Here is a 21269-nt window from a genome sequence, read left to right as displayed (position 1 = left end):
TTTGCCCTCTGGGAGCTTACAACTTAATGGCAGAAGACAGCACACAAAAATAAGCGAAAAAATGGGGGTATAGGTGGTAGAAGAGGAAGGGGAAGCAGTTCCTGGCTCATGGGCATGATACAGAATTGCAAAGAAGTCCAAAAGCAGTGTAGCTGGTAGGAAATGGGGAGAGAATAAGTCAACAAGCATTTATCAAGCACCTATTATGTGTCCCACACTGTGCTGAGCTCTGGACATTAGTTAACTGCAATAAGATACTTGAACTCTCTGGACCTCAGTTTCCTCATCTGTGTAATGAAAAGGTTCAGCTAGGTGGAATCGAAGGTCCCTTATTGGCTATGAATTTAGTGATCCTATGATATAATTATTACATCCATTTTACAAATGAGGCAGCAGAAGCATGATCAGACTAAATAAGTCATCCGAAATTATATAGTAAGTCAGTAGCAGAGCCAGAAAATGGTGGGCTTCTTTTTCTCCATTTCTTGGATTTCAAAGTATGGTAAAGTACTTATTCTCCATGGAAATTAAAAGTCCCCCAACCAAACATGGCTCAAAGAATACTGGGGGGAAAAGAAAACAGATTGTGACAAAGCTTCCATTTTCTGCAATAACTGTCTAGAATCTTAAATTTTAGAGTCTTTTGTGATGATAGGATCAGATATAAAGCTAAAAGGGACCTTAGTCTAACCCTCTTATTTTATAAATGGAAAAATTTGGGGGCCAGAGAGATTGTGACTTATTTGATGTCACACAAATAGTGAACCTCAGATTTAACTTTGGTTCCAACGTCTGGAAACAATTCATAAAGTCTCATTAGTAATAAAGGGGTTTTTAAACGACTATTAAATTTCCCTTAAAGCAGGTGAATGACTCCCCCAAATTATAAATGGTAAAAAAAAGTATTAATTTAGTTCAAGTCCAGAAGACCTTTTTTGCTCTCCCAAATGTGACCATCCAACCCTTCTCCAACTTACCTTGTATTTATTCATTTTTTAAAATATATTTTGCATATACTCATATATGGTATAAGGCCAAGTAAAGTAGGATCTTTCGCTGTTTTTGTTTTACCAAAAGTGCCTCTGAGTAATGTGATTAAGGAGGATCTTTCCTACCCATTGTCCAGCCTGGGAAGATTTGTAGGAAGGTCCACAGCTTTTGTTAATGAGGCACTGGTTCTCCAGGGGTGTGATGCTCTCTGGCTCTACAAAAGTGTATAAAGACTCTGAGGTGAAGTTTTGTCTTGGGGCTTACTGACTGGAAGTGCTTGGCCAAATGAGGACTCTGGGAAACCACTAAGGAGCCCCCGAGCTTTGAAAACTCAGATGCCGGTGCTTCCCTCTCTGGTAACTATGCTCAGACAGTTGGACCTGTCTGTTGATTTGTGATGTATGTATTGATTATGGTCAGGTAGAGGAAGCATGTCTGTTGACCTTTGATTTCTCTGTATTTTCTTTGAAGTTCAGGGTGCTGACTCTCCTGAATTAGGTGAATGATATATGTGCTTGATTAGAGGAATGATATATGTGATTGTTAACCCCTCAAAACTTGCCTTTCCATTTATAAATGCAGATCTAAAAACCTGTGATAGCAGACCCCCCTGTATATGTTAGGGTGCTTACTGATACATATAGGCATAATTTCTCTCCTAATAGAATATAAAATCTTTGAGGTCAGATACTGTTCATCAGTCAATATGCATTTATTAAGCATTGACTATGTGTTAGGCACTATGATAAACTCTCCAGATATGAAAAAAAAAGGTTCCTGTCCTCAAAGAGTTCACATTCTTAATGGAGGGGAAAACTTGCAAAATACAAATTGTAAACATGCAAGATGTACAATGTAAAAGAGATGTGATCTCAAAGGCAAAGGATGGGATGGTCATGAAAAAGGCCTCTTGCAGAAGGTGGAATTTGAATTGAGTCTTGAAGGAAGCTAGGAGGCAGGTGTGAGAGGAAGAGTATTGTAGACCCCAGGGGCAATCAAAAGTTAGAGGACTGGAATCAGTCAAGTGTCAACATGATGAAAAATATCACAAGTGGAAACTTTAAGTGCCATTAAGAGTGCTTTGTTTTTGTTGTTGTTGTTGTTTTGTGTGTGTGTGTGTGTGTGTGTGTGTGTGTGTGTGTGTGTTTTAAAGAAATCAATGATTTGCATAACTTAAAGTGAATCCTTGAAAAAAACAAAAATCAAGGATGTGAAAAGGTTGGGAAATGAAAACTGCATTTTATATGATCATCAGAAGATGGCGATATTTGCTCACTACAGTAAAGCTTTTTGCCTTTCAGATTAAATAATTTCCTCCCCTTTTAACCACTGATTTGGAAAGTAGCTTGTTTGGGTGTGCCTATTTACTGTTGGCTCAGAAGGAAAATAATCCTGAAGAAACATATTTTGTTTTCATGTCCCCAGTTCTTTAGTTTGCACTTAGGGTGGAGGTGGGAGTGGGGGAAGAGCAGAACAGATTCCATAGTGAATGCCCTTCCACCATCCTTCTGGTCCTGGAGTAAGAATCTAAATGACTCCTTTAAATATTTTGACTCTTAAAAATAGGTCTGGTCCTCAGATATTCTGAGGAATCATCTCTGGTCTGGATCCTCCCATTCCTGGATGTGTCCTCATTCGATTGTTTCACTGAGAAGTCATAGACTCCAGTTCCCTTTTAATCTTGTGTTCTTTCAGAAGACTCATTTTAATTGGAGGCAGGGGATATATGCTTGGAAAGCTCAACTTGTCCTCATAAGTCTTTCATCCACCCATATATATTTGGTGTTCTTGTCATAATCATGTAACTCATGAGTTACAAGGAGAAGCTACCCCTTTAGATTGTCCAAGCCTTGTGCTTTCATCTCTCTCTGTCAATAGGATTCCTTGCATACAGGTGACAAACATTTTACCTTGCGATGATCTTGTGAGGTAAGTAGATTAATTATTATCCTTATTTTTGAAAATTATCTTATTTTCAATTTATGGAACAAAGCAAGCATTTCCATAACACAGTACAATAAAAAAAAGGTGATTGCCCACTAAACTGTAAATCTACCATATACAACTTGCTATTTCCTCCAAATATAAGCTTATTTTTTTCCTTTCTTCTTTCCTCCCTTGCCCTAGATATGGCCACCAATAGACACAAATACATACATATATATATGTGTGTGTATATATATACATATATATGTATATATATACACACATACACACACATATGTATGTAAAATTATTCTATATATGTAAAATTATTCTATACATCTATTTATTAGTTCTTTCTCTGGATGCAGATAGCATCTATACTCATATGTCTGTGTGGGTCAGAGACCACCAGCTCAAATAAAAATCAGAGACTTCTCAAGGTAGAAGCAAAGCAGCAAGATTTTATTATGATCTCGTGAGAAAGGCATCTCCTCTCTGATAGGTAATCAGGACAGTGAGGCATTTACAGAAGGCAAAAATAGAGATTTTATAGTCCTAACACAGACCGCGCTGCTGGCCTTTTACTCCCATTGGCTAGGAGGCAGGCTCACAGTCTAAACGCAACAGTCTACCCTGTGAACAGAGGACAAGGAAGCCCTGGAATAACCAAGAGGCATTATGCTGATGTGGATGTTGATGTGGCGACCCAAGGGGAGGTTTAAGTTTCATATTCCCAAAAGTCACATGATTTCTGGGAAAGTGAAACTTAGGCCTCACCATCAGCTAAAAGCCTTTTATTAAACACTGAGAAGTCTTCACTAACTTCATTTCATTCATGTCGTTTTATAGTTATTTTGAGTTATTTATAATAGTCAAAATGACTTATTCACTCAAAGTTGTTCTTAAAACAATATTGCAGTTACTGTATACAATATTTTCTTGGTTCTGCTCGCTTCACTCTTCATCATTTCACAGAAATCTTTCCATGTTTTTCTAAGATCAATGAGCTCATCATTTCTTATATCCCAGCAGTATTCCATCACAACCATATACCACAACTTGTTCAGCCATTCCCTAATTGATGGTGACCCCTGCAATTACCCCCATTTTCTGTCTAGGAATCTACAGCACAAAGCAGGTTCAGCGCTTGTCACAGATCACAGACTTAGCCAATTGGAGGACCAGGAGTCTAGAATCTTAAGAGTTAAAATTTTTTTATTATTAATTTTTTGATTTATTTCATAACACTCTGAAGTACACCCTAAGAAAATATTGGTAGGGGTGGGGAGGAGATGGAGATATTAAGAGTAACAAAGCTTCCCTTTTCTTTAATGGCCCTCCAGATTTTACAAATTGGAGACATTTGGAAACAATTCATAAGGTCTTAATGGTAGCAGAGGAGTAAAATAATTTTTGTCTTGTATAATTCCTGAAGTTAAGACAACAGAAGAAGGTAAAGTATGGGGAAAATGAACTACATAAAATTTTGATTTCAGACTGAAAGCTAATAATACTGAGACAAGAAAACAAGAAGAAAATAGTTAGGTTTCTTAAATGAACTCTATGCCATAGGCAAGTGGACCTCCAATGGAAAATCCCAGATAGAAGGAAACTTTTTCTATACTTTTACCACTCCGCAGCCCACCTAAGAAAACAGGCCTCACTGGGATCTTGATTTTTTCATCTCTTCCATATTCTACATAGATGAGTTCACCCTCAGCCCGGCCCCTTAATCGGAGCAAAAGTTCCTGGACCTTTCTTTCCTCCCACACAGCCCCACTCTGCCACAGGGTATTTGTGTCCAACACATTTTGAAAACACTGCTCGATTCTGACTTTGTGCACAAGTCTGTTCAAACCAGTGCCTTTTCCAAGGTAAAAATGTGCAATTGGCTGTTTGAAGTGACACATATACCTGTACTGTGACCTGAAGGATACATTTAGAGATGAAACATATTTTTCCATTTGTGCAGAATCTGAATCAAGTTGTTGGTTTTCTGGCCAGAACAACAGAGAGGCAAGGAAGTAAGGTTCTGAGAATTTGTGATTAAAATCTACTTGACACAGGATTTCTCGGAGTTGTTTCTTTAGCTTAGGAAGGGGTTGCACAAGTTTGGAAGTTGGTCTTATACAACTGAGAATGATATTGGCCAGAATGAAATTCTGTTTTTCTCTTAAATGGATTTTGCTGGTCAACTGTCCGAGGAGATAAGTATATCGATTTATGATCTCTTCCATTTTGTCAGCAGCACTTATTTGATTAATGAGAAGATATTCCAATAATCCAGAAAACTTGTCTGCTTTTAAAATCTCCAGGCTTCTTCTACAGTTTTCTACTTGCATTGGCAAAACGAGTTTTGATAAAGGTTTTTCGTACTGAGACTGCTGCAGATCTAAGGGACCAAATTCTGCTACATACCTATTGAAATGTCTAATCACCTTTCTCCGAAGTTTTATCTCTTCTTGTTCTTTAATGCTGTTCTTGGGTTTCAGAAGGACAAAATAGTCATCAAAAAAATCAAAAGCTTGTTTCAAATCTAACTGCAAATTACTCAGGTATGGAATGAACTCCTTAAGCACTAAGTGATATTCATCATTTGAATCCCCAGGAATATCACCCCTTCCAGATAAAAATTGTACCATGTGTTCCTGACCTTCTTTGCCAAAGAAAGAAATGAGTTTTAGAACCTGGATTGTGTAAAGACATACTTCGATCTCTCCTTGATAGCCTGCTGTATTGTATGAATCATACTTCCTTTTCAACCTTTGATTGTCCAAATCCTCTCTGACATTTTCCTTCATTTTAGCTTGCTCCTGACACAATTTGAAAGCTTTAGAGGCTGTTTCAGCAGTTTCTAGGAGACTTCTCAGATCATGAACAGCAATGCTCCCACTTCTTGCATTTTCTTCCAGCCACCATTTTATCTTACTTTTGTAGACGTGACCGATGGTATCTGAGATATAGGAATTGTTGGGTGCCAATGTTTTTGCTTTCTCTGCCCACTTCAGAGCATCGGGAAAGTTCTTCTCCTTAAGGTAGAAATGTCTTGCTAAGGCTTGACAAAGGAATGCATTCTGGGGGAACCTAATAGTTCCTTCCTTCAAGACCATTACCACTTTAGTGTTACCTTCTTCCTGCTGTATTGCTTCAATCAATGGAGAAAACAAGGTATCTGTCTCACCCCCGTATTCCCTGCGCTGCCTGGTAAGCAACAAGGTTTCTACATCTTGGGAAAGTTTATCTCTTCCTATTCCAATATCATAAAATAAACTCTCTCCTAATAGCTCCAGTGTGATTTGGCTTTTCGTCAAATGATAAGAGGTCTTCAATTCTATTAGACAGTGACTGGCGATCAAAGGATGGCTGATCCTTATACCTTGGTACTTCCCTTTTTCCTCCACTTCCATTTGAATCAAAATAGTAGAATAGTTTACCATCTTGTCTTCAAAGCGCTCAGTTCCCCAGAAAGTCTTCTTGTTTGCAATTCCCAAGAATTCCTCACACTGGGATACTGAGATTGTGGAATTAATTACATAAGAGTTCAGTAAAGCCAGAAAGGAAATGAGTTGTGCTTCCTTGCTATGTATTTCAAGCCCTTTCAGTATGTTCCTGACAACATTTTCTATGTATTTTTCATCAAAATTACTTTTCATGATCATGAAAGAATAAAAGTCTTTAAAGTTCTTGTGCTGCTTTTCAATTTCTTTCAGTTTGTTCTCAAATGCTCTTTGCTCTGTCTTAGAAAGAGTATTTTCCAGAGCAATGCTATCCAGATGTTTTGCACTTTTAAGAGGATTCTGGGATCTCATACAGTTTAAAATGATCACTAGAGGTTTTTCATATTGAATACCCTTTTCTTGTACAGCTGCAAGAATATAATTCTGTAGGACAGAGACATTTTCTTGTTCCTCAAAATCATCCACAAGGAGCAGTAAAGGTAAATAATCTTGCTGGCCATTTGAACCATATGTGATTAAACGGGTTACCTGTTCTCCAATTTCTGGAAATTCGGCTGCTTTATTTTTCAACACAGCACATCTGAATTTTTTCTTTAGTGACCAGAGAACGTGCTTGGCCAACGTAGTCCCCCCACAGCCTGGATGGTGATAAAGATTAATAATTTTGGCACATGTTTGTTTCAGAGAATCTGCTCCATCTTGAATCATATCTATAAGGTTTTCATACCTGTCCCTTTTGATAAAAGTTGAATAATTTTTAGAGGAAAAGTAAAAGTTCCACCAGACAACTTTGCCACCTCGATAAAAGTGCTCCTCTTGAGAGTTCATGAATTTAAGGAACTCATTTTTATCCTCTTCTAGTTCTGTGTCTTCACATTCATTTTCGCAGAGGATTTCTAGAGCACTCATGAAATCTTCTTCCTTTTTCAGAAGAACAGTAGATGAACCAGTTGATGGCAAAAACCTTTGTGAAGAATGAATCCTTGATTTTAATTTAAGAATTGTACCATTGATTTTTTCAAGACTTAAGGTAGAAATACATCGGTCTGAGAGCTCATGGGCCATTGTCAGCCTGGCTTGTAGAAGACTTTTCCATCGCTGGCATATCTGTGAATTGACGCAGATGCACAATATGTTTTCCATTCCCTTCAGGTCTTGGTAGAAAGAACAGAATGTTTCAATGAGGGGATCTCTTGGATCTTCCACTGGAGAGAGTAACAGAAACACCACCAAAAACTTCCCTCTTGGCATTATGTTTTCATGTGTAAGAAATGAAATGAGTTTTCTGACTTCAGAAGCTCTTTCTCTTTGCCATAAACCTGACTCTAAAGGTTTGTGTTCTTTACTTCCTAGGTCTGTTCTACCATTACAAAAGATCCAGCTGGGCTGCTGATAAAGATTCAACATATTGGGATTCTGGAAAATTTTATCATCATATTGACGTGGAAAGTGAAGATTTGCTGCTCGAGTCTTTCGGTAAGCCTTCACCAACCCATTGTTCTCAGATTCAGGATCAAACTCCAAGACAGCAAACCATTTAATTTCTGTTAGAAAATCCAGGTGCTCTGTTTGATTTGGATGGCACTTCCCTGCCACCAGAATGTACCACTCATAGTAGGAATTGTCCAATTTTTCTTGGTTTCCTGTGAGCAGTTTCACCAGCTTTGGCCCCTCATTTTGCTTGAGTTTCCTTCTTGTTCTGTCTTCTTCTTCTGCAGATTTTCTGGAACTTACCAGTGAATTCAAACCAAGTAAAAAATTTTTGTAATCTGCATCACTTTTCTTGACATCAGCAAGAATGTCTTTAGAGCTGGCTCCCTCCCTTACAAAAATGGAAGGTTCGTTCTTTTCTTTATTCCTATTTTTTTTACAGTTTTGCATCCTGGTGTGGAAAACAGTGTCTTTACATATGGAATACTGAGGAATGACATCAACTTCAATTACAAATCTATCAGATAGAGTATTATTCTGATATAAGACTTCCACGAACCTGGGTTCCCTAATACATTTACGTGCTATATTGACCTGCTTATCACAAGCAAAATAGCGTTTAATCATCAGATTGAAATGATCAATAAAAGTTGCTTTACTGGAAATTTTCAACCCAATGATTTCTCCATGGGGTTTGTCTTTGACACCAAAATGGATAGTGCCATTGGTACGAGAATTCATGCAGGCTGAAGCAAATCTAAAGACTTCTTCGCTGAATTTCATTTTGATGTCTTCCTCAGTTGCTGTTTCGGTGTTAGTCATTTCCTTGTACTCATGGACTGGATCAATGAGATTTAGTGGCCCTGTTTCTGCCTGCAGAATATAATGCTGTATATAACGATGGCTGTCATGGAAGCTATCAAAAGGATATGGCATATATGGTAATCTTTTTGGTTCTACTTCTGCATCATCTAATACATTTTCCCTAGTGAGTTTTGATTCCTGTGTACATTCAGAATGTGTAATACCTTGAGATTTGGTGGTTGAAATTGCCTCTTCTGTATTTTCTGTTTTGAGTTTTGCTTCCATTGTGTCTTCCTTTCTAGGAGTTTTCAAGCTGTCTTGTTTTCCAGATGTCTGAATGGAACTTTCTGGTGGAATGTTCTTCAATGTTTTATAAGTACGCATTATCAAAAGAGCTGGGCCATGTGGTATACCCATGTTCACAAGATCCTTCTCCTCTAAGACATTTAATACTAGGCCAGATACTTCTTCAGAAAGTAGTATTTGTCCATATTTTTCCTCAATCTTGAGTTCTTCTGTCGCCCATTGTTTCACACGTTCTTTGGTCCAGTCATCAATCTTTACTGTTGGGTCAGTCATTTCAAAGATGTATCTTCACTCTTTTGAAATAAAAGCAAAATGAATGTAATAAATGTTTGGAATACTTAATTTGGACAAAGACTTACACCTCTGCTCACTGAATCACAGAATCACAGTTGGAAGGGACCTCAGAGATCATTTTGTTCATACTAGACCTAAACATCTATCCCCTTTGCAATATCCCTGAGTAGTTATCAACTTGCCTTCCCTTGAAGATTCCCCAGTAACAGTAAACTCATTACCCAATTCTACTTTTGGATGACTCTGACTTTTAGGAAATTTTCCATATATCCAGCCTAAATCTGCCTTTCTGACACTTCCCCACATTAGTTCTTGTTCAGCCTTCTAGCTAGGGTCAAGAAGAAAATGACATTTTTGTTGTCCTGAGTTTTCATCATCATCCTTGGCTCATTTTGACATTTAGAGTGGCAGGTCTTTTTTTTTAAAAAAATAAATTTATTTGTTTTCAGATTTCATCAATCACTTCCATAAGTCTTAAATTACCTCCCGCCTCCCCCACTTCCTTGAGATGGCATGCAATCTTATATGAGTTCTACACATACATTCTTATTAAACACATTTTCACATTAGTCATGTTGCATAGAAGAATTAAAATGAATGGGAGAAACTGTGAGAAAAACCAAAACAAAACATAACACAAGAAAATAGTCTGCTTCATCCTGCGTTCTAATTCCACAGTTCTTTCTCTGGATGTGGTAGGCAGTTTGCCTCAAGAGTCCTTTGGGGATGTTTAAGTCCTTACATTACTGTGAGGGGCTAAGTCCACCAGAAAAATTCCTCACACACTGTGGTTGTTACTGTGTACAGTGTTCTCCTGGTTTTGCTCGTTTCACTCAGCATCAGTTCATATAAGTCCTTCCAGGCCTCTCTGAAGTCTTCCTGTTCATCATTTCTTATAGCACAATAGTATTCCATTACATTCATGTACCATAACTTGTTCAACCATTCCCCAATTGATGGGCATCTCCTCAGTTTCCAGTTCTTGGCCACCATAAAGAGAGCTGCTATAAATATTTTTTGTACATGTGGGTCCTTTTCACATTTTTATGATCTCTTTGAGATACAGTCCTAGAAGTGTTTTTGTTGGGTCAAAGGGTATGCACATTTTTGTAGCCCTTTGGGCATAGTTCCAAATTGCTCTCCAGAATGGTTGGATCAGCTCACAGCTCCACCAACAATGAATTAGTGTTCCAACTCTCCCACATCTTCTCCAACATTTATCATCTTCCTGTTTTGTCATGTTAGCCAATCTGATAGGTATGATGTGGTACCTCAGAGTTGTTTTGATTTGCAGCTCTTGAATCAATAGTTATTTAGAGCATTTTTCATATCACTATAGATAGTTTTAATTTCTTCCTCTGTTCATATCCTTTGACCATTTTGTAGGTACTATTCTTGCAAGATCATGCCACTCTCTTTCATACTCTACTCTCTGCCCCTGCTTCCCCTGTGTATACTTTAAAAATCTATATTGGACAATGAGTTCTCTTGGGCTTGAAGTGTAGCTGGGAGATTGATCTGGTTAAATGTAATTAAGCCTATCATGGAGATAGTCCAGGAAAGGAAAGTGTTTTGGGAATATGCTAATGTTGAAATGGAAAGGGATTATTTTTCAACCATATCACTTGACTTTGGTTAGCAAAAATTAAAACCCTCATTCCATTTTCAAATATAGCTCTAAAATTAAACTGAAAACATTTTATAGTAAATCACCTCTGCCTCTTGTCTGCTAGGCTTGGCTTCAGTGACTTTTCCACGTGAGACCTTTCTTGATATGCCATATCTTAGATGTTTAATCTTCATCCCCAGAAAGTACTTTTAATATTCCCTCTCTGTATATATGTATGTATGTGTATTATGTGCATATACACACATATGTTTATGTACGTATATATACACATACATACAAATACACACACATGTAAAATCTCCTCCCCAAATAGGTGGTAAGCTTCTTGAGTTCAGAAATGGCTTCATTTTTACACACACACACACACACACACACACACACACACACGTACACTTACACACACACATACAAAAATTCAGTGCCTTGCCCATAGCATTGTTCCTTTATAAATGCATGTTGCAATTAGGAATTATGCAAATAAAATGACAAAAATGCCCATGTCCCTTGACTCAGAGATTCCACTATGAGGCTTTGAGCCCAAGGAGGTCATTGACAAGAAGAAAGTCCTCATGTACTCCAAAATATTTATAGCAACCCTTTTTATGACAGCAAAGAACTAGAAACAAAGTAGATGCCACCAATTAGATACCACCACAAAACAAATCGTGGTACATGGATGTAATAAAATCTTACCATGATGTAAGAAATGATGATTACAAATTTTAAAAATATAGCTAAGATCAGAAGGAAAGCAGAAAATTGGGGGGAATTTTATAGGCAGTTTCTCAGATAAAACTCTCCTATTTCATATATATAAAGAACTTTGTAAAATTTATAAGAATAAGAGTCATTCTCCAGTTGATAAATGGTCAAAAGATATGAACAGGCAGTTTTCCAATGAAGAAATCAAAGGAATTTGTAGTCACATGAAAAAATGCTCTAAATCATTATTATTTAGAGAAATGCAAATTAAAACAACCTTGAAGTATCAGTTTACACCTGTCAGACTGACTAAAATGATTAAAGAGAAAAGTAACAAATGTTGGAGGGGATGTGGAAAAATTGGGACACATTCTTTATTGGTGGAATTGTTAATTGACCTAACCATTTTGGAGAGCAATCTGGAATTATGCCCAATGAGTTATTAAATTTCCTATCCCCTTTGACCCAACAATACCACTACTAGGTCTGTTTCCAAAGATGATTAGGGGAAATGGAAAAGAACCTATATGTTCTAAAATATTTATGGCATCTCTGTGTGGAAATCACAGGAATGCCCATCAATTAGGGAATGGATAAACAAGTTGTGATATGTGATTGTGATGGAATGCTACTGTGCTATAAGAAATGATGAATTTGATGATCCTAGAAAAATGGATAGACTTGCAAAAAAAAAATGAAGAAAAAAACCCAGAATCAAGAAAATGTATGTAGTAACAGTATCTTTGAGCAAATAAGTCATTTGGCTATGGTAAATACTAACTGCAAAGGAAGTTACTATCTGGACTCAGAGAAAGAACTGATAAGTAGAAGTATGTATAGAATGATTTTACACAGACACAAACACACATACATTTATACATACACACACACATACACACACATACTGGGACTGAGATTGCGATCTATTTTTCCCAAAGGCAAGTTTGTTTCTTTCCTCCTGATGCTTCCCATTTTATCTTATACTTCCTTTCTTTATTCCTAGTAGCCTTTCACACCTCACCCCCAACCCCTCTCACCTAACTAGGTTAGTACATTATAAACAAAGGCCCTTTCATTACTGTGTTACTCTAACCAGAGGAGGAAGAAGCTAGGTGGTGCAGTGGATAAAGCACCAATGCAGGAGTCAAGAGGACCTGAGTTCAAATCTCACCTCAGACACTTGATGCTCACTAGCTGTGTGACCTTGGGCAAGTCACTTAACCCCAATTGCTTCATCCTGGGTCATCTCCAGTCATCCTGATGAATATCTGGTCACTGGATTCAGATGGCTCTGGAGGAGAAGTGAGGCTGGTGACCTGCACAGCCCTCACTCACTCAAAAGCAAAGTTAAGTGTAAGTCATGTCATCATTTCTCTGATGGCACAATCTTCTTCGGCAACGAAGGGCAAACACACTCTAACCAGAACCAAACCCTGAGAAAATGCCTCCTCTCCCAGCCCTATCCCACTCTGTAGGCAAGTGGTAGTTTCATGGAAATTAAGTCAATAAACAACAAGTTTATAGCACTGCTCCTCAGCTCACTGGTTGGGGCACTAAGGTGTCAGTATAGCTTTTGAAGCACTGAAGCTTTGCTTAAAATAAGGACACAAATAAAAAGTGGCCTTATCCACCATTACGGTAACTTTGATAACAGCATGTGTTTTCAGGAAGGCAATGGCTATAGGTTTCTGAACAACAGGGGCAATGGAAAGGGCCCCTTAAAGGCCATTGGATTCTTATGCTGAGGTAAAGAAGGATCCCTCTTCTCCTTCCCATTGCTAGCATTCTGTCACTGCTCATTTGAATGTATTCTCTGTTCTAGGGGATTAGTTAAAGAGGAGGATTTCATCTGAGCTTGGTTTCCAGCCAAGGTATCTCCTTTCTTCTAGTCATGGACACCAGAATGACTCTGGAAGTTTCTGTTCAAGTGCTGTTAAATAGCATGATATTGAAACTTCTCCAAGATCTTTAGATGGGACATCATACTGGCAAAGAAGCACGAGTGTGACCTTAAAACCTTTCCACAGTAAAGACAAGCATATAGTGCCATCCTCTGATGATTGACAATAACTCTGGGCTTCCTAGTTGTGTGGTAGAGATACCTTCCTTTCTCACTGATCACTGGAGCTTGTAGAGCCTGAAGTATTGCCTTTGGCATTTGCTGACAATTAGGTGTACTCTTTTTGGGGTCTGTATGGAGAGGAGCCTTCTCAATTTCCTGGGTAAAGGCAGCTGAATTTGAAAAGAAGAGGCTGCCCATGGATCATCTTGCAGAAGACTCTTTGGAGCACATTCAAGTGGAGCAGCTGAAACAACTGGTTTGACCTCCTGGGAGCCTGATACATCTGTCTCTTGAGACGCTGGATCATGGGGCACCTGGGAGGGGTCATCAGGTCTGGGAGGTGAAAGCTTGGTTTCTAAAACTGTTGATTCTTCCTTGGCCTTTTGGTGCTCCTGGTCACTTGTGTTTTGGTTTCTTTTCAGAGGAGCAGCCATCTTAGAAATTCATTTCACTTCCCAGATCCTAGCCTTTTTTCTCTGTTAGTACCAACAACTTTCTAACTTCCCTTTCCCATCAGCTCTTATACCTCATGCCACCTATCTACCCTTAAACTGAAGGTCAGTGATCCCCAAGGAGCCAATGCCAAGACCTCTTCATGAGGAAAATCAGGAATAATTTGCTTTTGCATGGCAGGGCCTCCAATATGGCATGACTACTCTGCATCGAGGATACCTTAACATTCCTACAATTTGCCATCAAGCCCTGCTGGTCTGGTGACATTCTTGCATTGTAGCAGTGACACTTAATTATTATCAACCCAAATGAAGAGGTTACCAAAAATTCTTTAGAAGTGGTTCTATAGACCCTTAAGGCAGATGAGTGAGCTACCAACCCTGATAAAGGCCATGGACCCACAGAACAAGTGAAATTCCTGTGAGCCCAGTGAGTGACGAGCAAAAGAGACATTTCTAACCTGGTTTAGGAAAAACTCTTTAGCTTAGGGACACCTGTTGCCAGGACCTTCTCTTTCCCAGGACTATGTAGAGCTCCAGGTATCAGTTTCTAGGTTTGTATCAGAAAGCACCCCAACATACACAGGAAGCCTGCTATCACAGTTTCTTAGATCTGCATTCTTAAAAGGTGATTAATTCAGGGGAGTCAGCACCCTGAACTTCAAAGAAAATACAGAGAAATCAAAGGCTTCTCCTGCCTGAATTAAACAGACAGTTGGACCCCAACTGTCTGACCATAGTTACCAGAGAGGGAAGTACTGACATCTGGGTTTTCAAAGCTGAGGGGCTCCTTAGTGCCTTCCCAGAGTCCTAGTCTGGCCAAACAAACACTTTCAGTCAATAAGCCCCAAGATAAAACCTCAACTCAGAGTGTTTATACCTTTTTTAGAGTCAGAGGGCATCATAACCCTTGAGAACCCATTAATGGTTGAGGAAGATCTTTAATCACATTAAAATAATTAACAATACAAATACATATACTGTTTCTAGTTAAAGAAACTCTTGTTTCTGTGCTTTACTCCTTGTGAAGTCTCTAAATTCATAAAGGCAAGATTCAATCAGAAGCACTTGATTATGTTAAAACAAAAACAGCAGAAGATCCTATTTTGCTTGCCATCATAAGGTTTTGCAGCCAATGTAGTCCTAATGCTCACAGAAGCATTTGGGAGTGACTTTTGGGACCTATCCCAGTAGTAACTGATATGAGAACTTTTTATTTTGATATACACATTTGGATGTAAACTTGGTAAGTCCAGTGCTATATAGGAGTCAACCCAATCTCCCTAGAGATCAATGTGGAATAAGGGGAAGTGCCCCCCCCCCCCCAAGGTATTGGAAAAAAGTATTTGTACTTTGTTCTTGGAATAAATATCCAAACTAGTAAAAACAACAACAACTAGTGAATGTTAAATGGTTAAATGGAATTGGTATCTTCCTCACTTAGCCTGGAAGCTCAAGCTATTAGATATGAAGAGCCCCAAATCTCTCAGGGTACCCCAAACCCCTGAGACAGCAGATATTGGTGTCTTGGATCTCAGAGAGTGAAGCTACATAAGCAAGACCAAATATCCCATGGTACTCTTCCCTATACCTCATTGGTCCCTTGGAGGTGTGGCCTCAAACTTAGCTCAGTTTCCACATAACTTTTGTCCCACCAAATTTCATCTTCCTTTCAGTTACTAAGGATCTCAAAGATCATCCTTGTTCCTGTCACCGACACTGAGCTGGCTACAAAATCTAGATGCTAGGGTGCTAGAATGCTGGACCCCCCAGAAGTTCAGATGCTTACTCTCTTGACCTTTAAAATCCCACAAGTTTTTTCACTTAGAAGGAAGCACAAATACAAAGGCCAAGGACCTGTTGGCTACTTCTCTAGGCTCCCTAATCTCTCCAGAGAGAAATCCCCAAGGCTTCTCCCTATAGCATTTTCTCTCTCCAGATATCATCAGCAAAATAACCAAACCACCATAGCATACCAAAAAGAAGGAGGAAAGAGATGTAGCTAACTCAGCTCTCTTTGATGAGACCTCCACTTCCAGCTCTACTGTCAGTTGGGAGAGGAGGGTGGAGTCTTCTCTTAACTCATGGATAGAAAATTGTAATCAGTTAGACTACATCCAGGAAGCTAGGTGGCACAGTGGAATCATGAGTCTGGAGTCTGTCAGGAAGACCTAAGATCAAATTCTGCCTCAGACACCTAGCTGTGTGATCCTAATCAAGTCATTTAACCAACTGTAAAATGGGGATAATAACAGCGCCTACCTGTTGTTGTGAGGGTTAAATGAGATAATATTTGTGACGTGCTTAGTAGAAAAATGCATGGCATATAGTAAGCACTGTGTGTGTTGGGGGTGTAAACTCAGTTCCATGTGGACAGTCTCGGGCAGGTAAAAGTGAGGACTTCTAAACCTTAGAGTTCTCATGAGGCCCCCCAGGGAACAGCAGGGAATTGAGGTGTGAGACCGAGCTATCTCGTGCATTTCCACCTCTTCCCGTGGGAAACATGCTGGGAGAGAGCATCCCCGCCCTCAAGATTGGCCCGGGTCTGAGCACACCTATTGTTATCTAACAGGCACGGTATTCAGGTGCAAACTATGCGGCAGGAGAGCTTAAGTAGGGTCAGGAAAGCCTGAAGGCGCTCTTAGCGCTGAGGGGCCCTTATAGGACAGAAGGCCCCTCTTCCCTCTTTCCTCTCTGCTTTCTTCCCTCTCCCCTCTCTCCCCCTCTTCCATTCTCCCATTCTCCCACTTCCAATCTCTTACTGTAAGATCTTTGCCTCCTTGGGAGATTTCTCTCTCCTAAGGAAGAATTCCCCCTGCACACGTAACCAAGACCCTGAATAAAGCCTAACCCTTGTTCGACTCTGGAAAGTCTCTTCTCTCATACGTTTATCCGGTTTGGCCAGCCGAAGACCTGCGGTAGGTAAGGTAAGACTTGGGTAGCCCTCAGGCCTCTAGGCCTGGCATGTGTGTGTGCCTTTTCCTCCTTCTGTGACCCCCAGATGGGATATGGGCTCTGGAATGAGTCCCCTTTTGAACTTTCCCATTAATTTCAGGAACCCAGCCCTTGAATCAGCCCATCCCAGTAATCTTTTCAATTATCCTTCCATTGTGTTCCCCTCCCCCCACCCAGCCCAACACTCAATTCTCTATTATCTTCAACCCACCCCAACCCTTCATTGTCTGCTACTACCCTTAATTCCATCTTGACCCCTTCTCTATTAACTCCAGGTCACCCCAAACTATTGGCCACTCCTTGATCCCATCCATGTCTTCCCACAATCTTTTTTCTGTATAAAAAAAGGTCAGTCTTGTCACTATCAACTGGGCAGATTCTTAAAATCCCACCTGCTTTCTTTGGCGGCATAATAAACCTTGTCTCTGAATGAAGGTTTGAGTGGGTGAATTCTTTCAAAGCAGACCTGCCCTTTGCCCTGTCATTTCAGGGTTCTTAGCACCCCTAAACCACAATACCCTCATTTATAGGAAGTCTACACATGCAACACATTTTACATCATCAGGATTCTCCTGGAAGCTTGCTGAAGTACTCTGCACCTGCACCAGACCTCCATCAACTATCAGTATTTACTTTGTTTCTTAAGTTAGCAAATGGGATAAAGTTGTTCACTCACAGCAATTCAAAGCCAAGAGTTGTGTCTCAGTTAATATTTACAGATAAAAAGTGAGAGGAAGAGAGAGCATTTTTCTTATTTTAGCAAGATAAAATGTTTGGTTTAGACTTAACTCTGGTGCACAGAGCCACTTTTGAATGGTTGTGATGGGGTATAGACTTTTCAAACCCTCTTAAACTCTCCTTGAATGTTCCCACTTGATCTGGCAATTCAACTGAGTCCATAAGCCTTCCACTATCGCTACGTCCAAATCTCTGTTACCCTTAACTAAGCCTAGCCCTCCATTGTCTGTTAACTCTAGGTAGCCTTCAACTACTTTCCACCCTTAATCCCATTTTCTTGGTTCTTGAGGTTGGACTTCTAGTCACCCCAGCTACTGACCACTCCCATCAAGACCTTCCCTGGACCCTTCCTCCAGTCACTCCACCCCTAGATCCTTCCCACAGTCTTTCTGTATATAAGATCCATTTTGTCTCCATGAAAATGCTTAGATTCAATCTAACTCAGATTCAATCTGCCTCACTCGCATTAGCATTTCAAATACTCAGATTCTCAAATACTCAGAGTCTAGCCAATGGTGAGATTTCTTAAGAGTCTGGCCAATATGGCAGATTTTTAATAAACTTTTTCTTTGCCTGAAAAAAGGCTTGAGTCAAATTCATTCAGGCAGGATCCAACATGTCAGTATTTTGGGGTCCCAAGCACCCTTAAATCTCAACAGTTGGACAAAGTGGAAGATAGGTTTTGGACTCTTACAGGGCTGGCAACAGATTTTAAATCCATATACCCCAGAGAAATAACTGAGCTCCTAGGAATGATGGGTTTGGGAAGGAGCTGGCACAATCATTGTTTCACTCTCCTTTTCACCAACAGGGGCCATTTGACTCACCAACCTTTGAAAAGCAACCCATGCCTTCCAAAAGGAGAATGAGAAATCGATATTCCTGAATGGAAGTGAGCACCTAAGATTTCTGCCTTTATGAAGGTAGGTGAAGACAGTAGTACTGGGTTGTTCTTTGCCTCAGACTGGCAGCTCAGTTTCTAATTCTCCAGTGCTACCTTCTGCTTACTTAGAAGAATCAGGAAATTAAGGTTCAGAGACAGTCATTTGTCCAAGGTCCAGAAATCAAGTCTTATCAATACTAGTCCAGAAGCTGACTCATCCACAGTGTCAGCAGATATTGAAAGAATTTCTTTTCATAAAAGAAGCTAAAACTAAACTAAAAATGGAAACTCGCACATTGTTGAATACAACTTTTGTCTCAAAAAACTTGCTGAATTAGTAATTTTCTGACTAGTTTCTATTTTAATCCTCTATGAAAATGACAGTGGTCCTTAGGGGTGGACATATTATCTTAAATTAGATTTAGATGATCTCTTAAAATTAGGACTACCCTGCTAGTTCTTTGGTACAGGAATTATAATTATCTTGTAGTATATGTGTATATGTATGTGTGTATATATCTTTATATAAATTCCTATCTATATTTATCTATAAGATGTGTGTATATATGCATACATACATACATATCTAGAGGTGTGTGTATATACACACATATATTATTTTTACAATATATATTTCCCCCCAATTACATGTTAAAACAATTTTTAACATTTGGGCTTTTTTTTTTTAAGTTTTGAATTCTATCCCTCTCTGCCTTTCTCCCCTCCTACCTCCCTGAGATGGGAAACAGATATAGGTTATATATGTGCAATCATGTAAAACATTTCCATATTAGTCATTTCATACATATATTATGCATTTAAAAATTTCCTATGACATAGCTTTTAGAAATCCTTTTGGAGAGTGAAGGCCTGCATTACAACATATGAATGAACACTTTATTTTAAACACTGCTTTAAAAATTCACAATCCATTTAAAAAAATATTTTCCCAATAAAATAACAAAAGCCAAAGAAAACCAGGCAGCTCCTTCCATTTCCACTTTTTCCTGGCTTTCCACATTTTGTCAGTATCCCTGCCTCTCCTCTGTTGCAAGTGGGGTGGGAGAAATCCCTTTCTTGAATGTTAGTTTCATTTTCCTGCACCGCAGGCTGATGCCCTTTAGGCAGAATGCTACAGCCCCGGTTGGTGGTTGGTTGGCTGGTTGGTTTGTCCCCGCCCCTCTAACAGCCACCCTCCCCCAACCCTCTCCTCCCGGTGGTGAAAGGAAGATGAAGGGGGATGTGAGTCTGTTGTCAATAAAAATCCCAAATTGTCAGCCATTTGGCCTCCAAATTATTTCATTTTAATGTCACCAGCCAGTCTATCATTTGACTGTCTCAAATACCATGTAGAGCTTTCTCTTTTACTTCCCCACCCAACATATAGAATTAGAGAACTAGCCCTGTGTGAAGATTCACATTTCAAAACTCTGATTTAAAGTTTGCAAAGGAGATCCCTTGTGACCCACCTCCCCAACAACACACACACACACACACACACACACACACACACACACACACACACGAGAGTACCCCTACAGTGCCTTATGGGAAGCTTTCCCCTCCTTTTCCCCATCTTCTATGACTGCTAAGAAAAGCCTCATTTGGCAATTATTCATTTGCTCCTATATTTGGAGCCATTGAAATTTAGAGATACTGATTACATATAAGTTTGTGTACACACACACACACACACACACACACGGATGGATGTATATGTACTAAAATACAGATTATCCCAGAAGTCTTAATATAGTTTTAAATCTGAATAATCTTAAAACTCTACTAAGACCTTTGGGATACCCTGTATCGGTATATGTATATGTATTTGTATATACACAAACACATATATGCATACATATGTCTAGTTTTATTTGTTTAAAGACCATGACAACAACAACAAACAGTAAATCCACTGTTATTAAGTCTAATAAAGGAAATAAACTATTGATTAATTTAGGAACTTACCGGATCTGTCCTGAGAATTCTCCTTAGAAAGTAAAATCTTGGAATGTATAATATTTTATTCCTTCTTGTAAAAGCATAGGCTTTCAATGGAATAAATTTTCTAATAACTTAATCAGCAAATTGCAATGCTTTTTCTCCAGAGGTTCGAGAGGAGTAGGCTGAATTTCTGAAGGCTTTGGTATTATTAACTTTAGAGGAAGTAACCCTGAACAAGTAAAGGCAGGAGAGAATAGGTTTCACTTTCATTTAAGCTTCCTTCCTTCTAACCCCACCCCTTCTGTTCCTGAGTCCACAGTCCTTTTTTGTGGGTACTCTGCCTGAAGGAATATTAATTTTGATTGCTGAAACCTAGCAAGATATCTTGGGGTTTACAGGTTTGGTTTCTCTCTGAAGGATCATGCTTTAAACCCAAGTCGTACTGGTGCTGAATGACTAATTGACAATAGGTTCTTACCCAAGCCTCACTTGGTCATTCTTTGGGCCCAGTTGGTTCAGACTGAGTGTAAATAGCAGCTGTTTTTGTTTTGACCCGAAACCCTGAGGGTCTTCCCCTCCCAGATTGACTTCTTTATTTTTTTAATTGGTAAAAACAGGTCATTCTTTGCCTCACTTCCTACCTAGTCTTAATTACTGAATGAATGTTGCCTCAGTCAAACTGAAGCCTGTAAAA

At 39.2% G+C, this 21269-nt stretch overlaps 1 protein-coding gene across 2 annotated transcripts in view; it reads right to left on the bottom strand.

Annotated features, from left to right (window-relative positions):
* The window catches only part of LOC140532707 (sterile alpha motif domain-containing protein 9-like), a 46697-nt gene extending 25870 nt beyond the window's left edge, over positions 1-20827 (bottom strand). Inside the window, exons 1-2 of one of the 2 annotated variants that reach the window (XM_072651490.1) lie at positions 20600-20827; positions 3358-9208 (exon numbers count right to left, since the gene is read on the bottom strand). In XM_072651490.1, coding sequence (XP_072507591.1) covers positions 4467-9188 — 4722 coding nt within the window. In that variant the 5' untranslated portion in view covers positions 9189-9208; positions 20600-20827 and the 3' untranslated portion in view covers positions 3358-4466. Of the gene's footprint in view, positions 1-3357; positions 9209-20599 lie in introns of those variants that run through there. The other variant, XM_072651487.1, reaches the window with a different exon arrangement.
* Positions 20828-21269: the final 442 nt, after the last annotated feature.

Source organism: Notamacropus eugenii, chromosome 3, assembly GCF_028372415.1.
Source record: "Notamacropus eugenii isolate mMacEug1 chromosome 3, mMacEug1.pri_v2, whole genome shotgun sequence".
NCBI lineage: Eukaryota > Metazoa > Chordata > Mammalia > Diprotodontia > Macropodidae > Notamacropus > Notamacropus eugenii.
The sequence above is the reverse complement of the archived record's forward strand: the minus strand, read 5'-3'. Positions and strand labels throughout refer to the sequence as shown.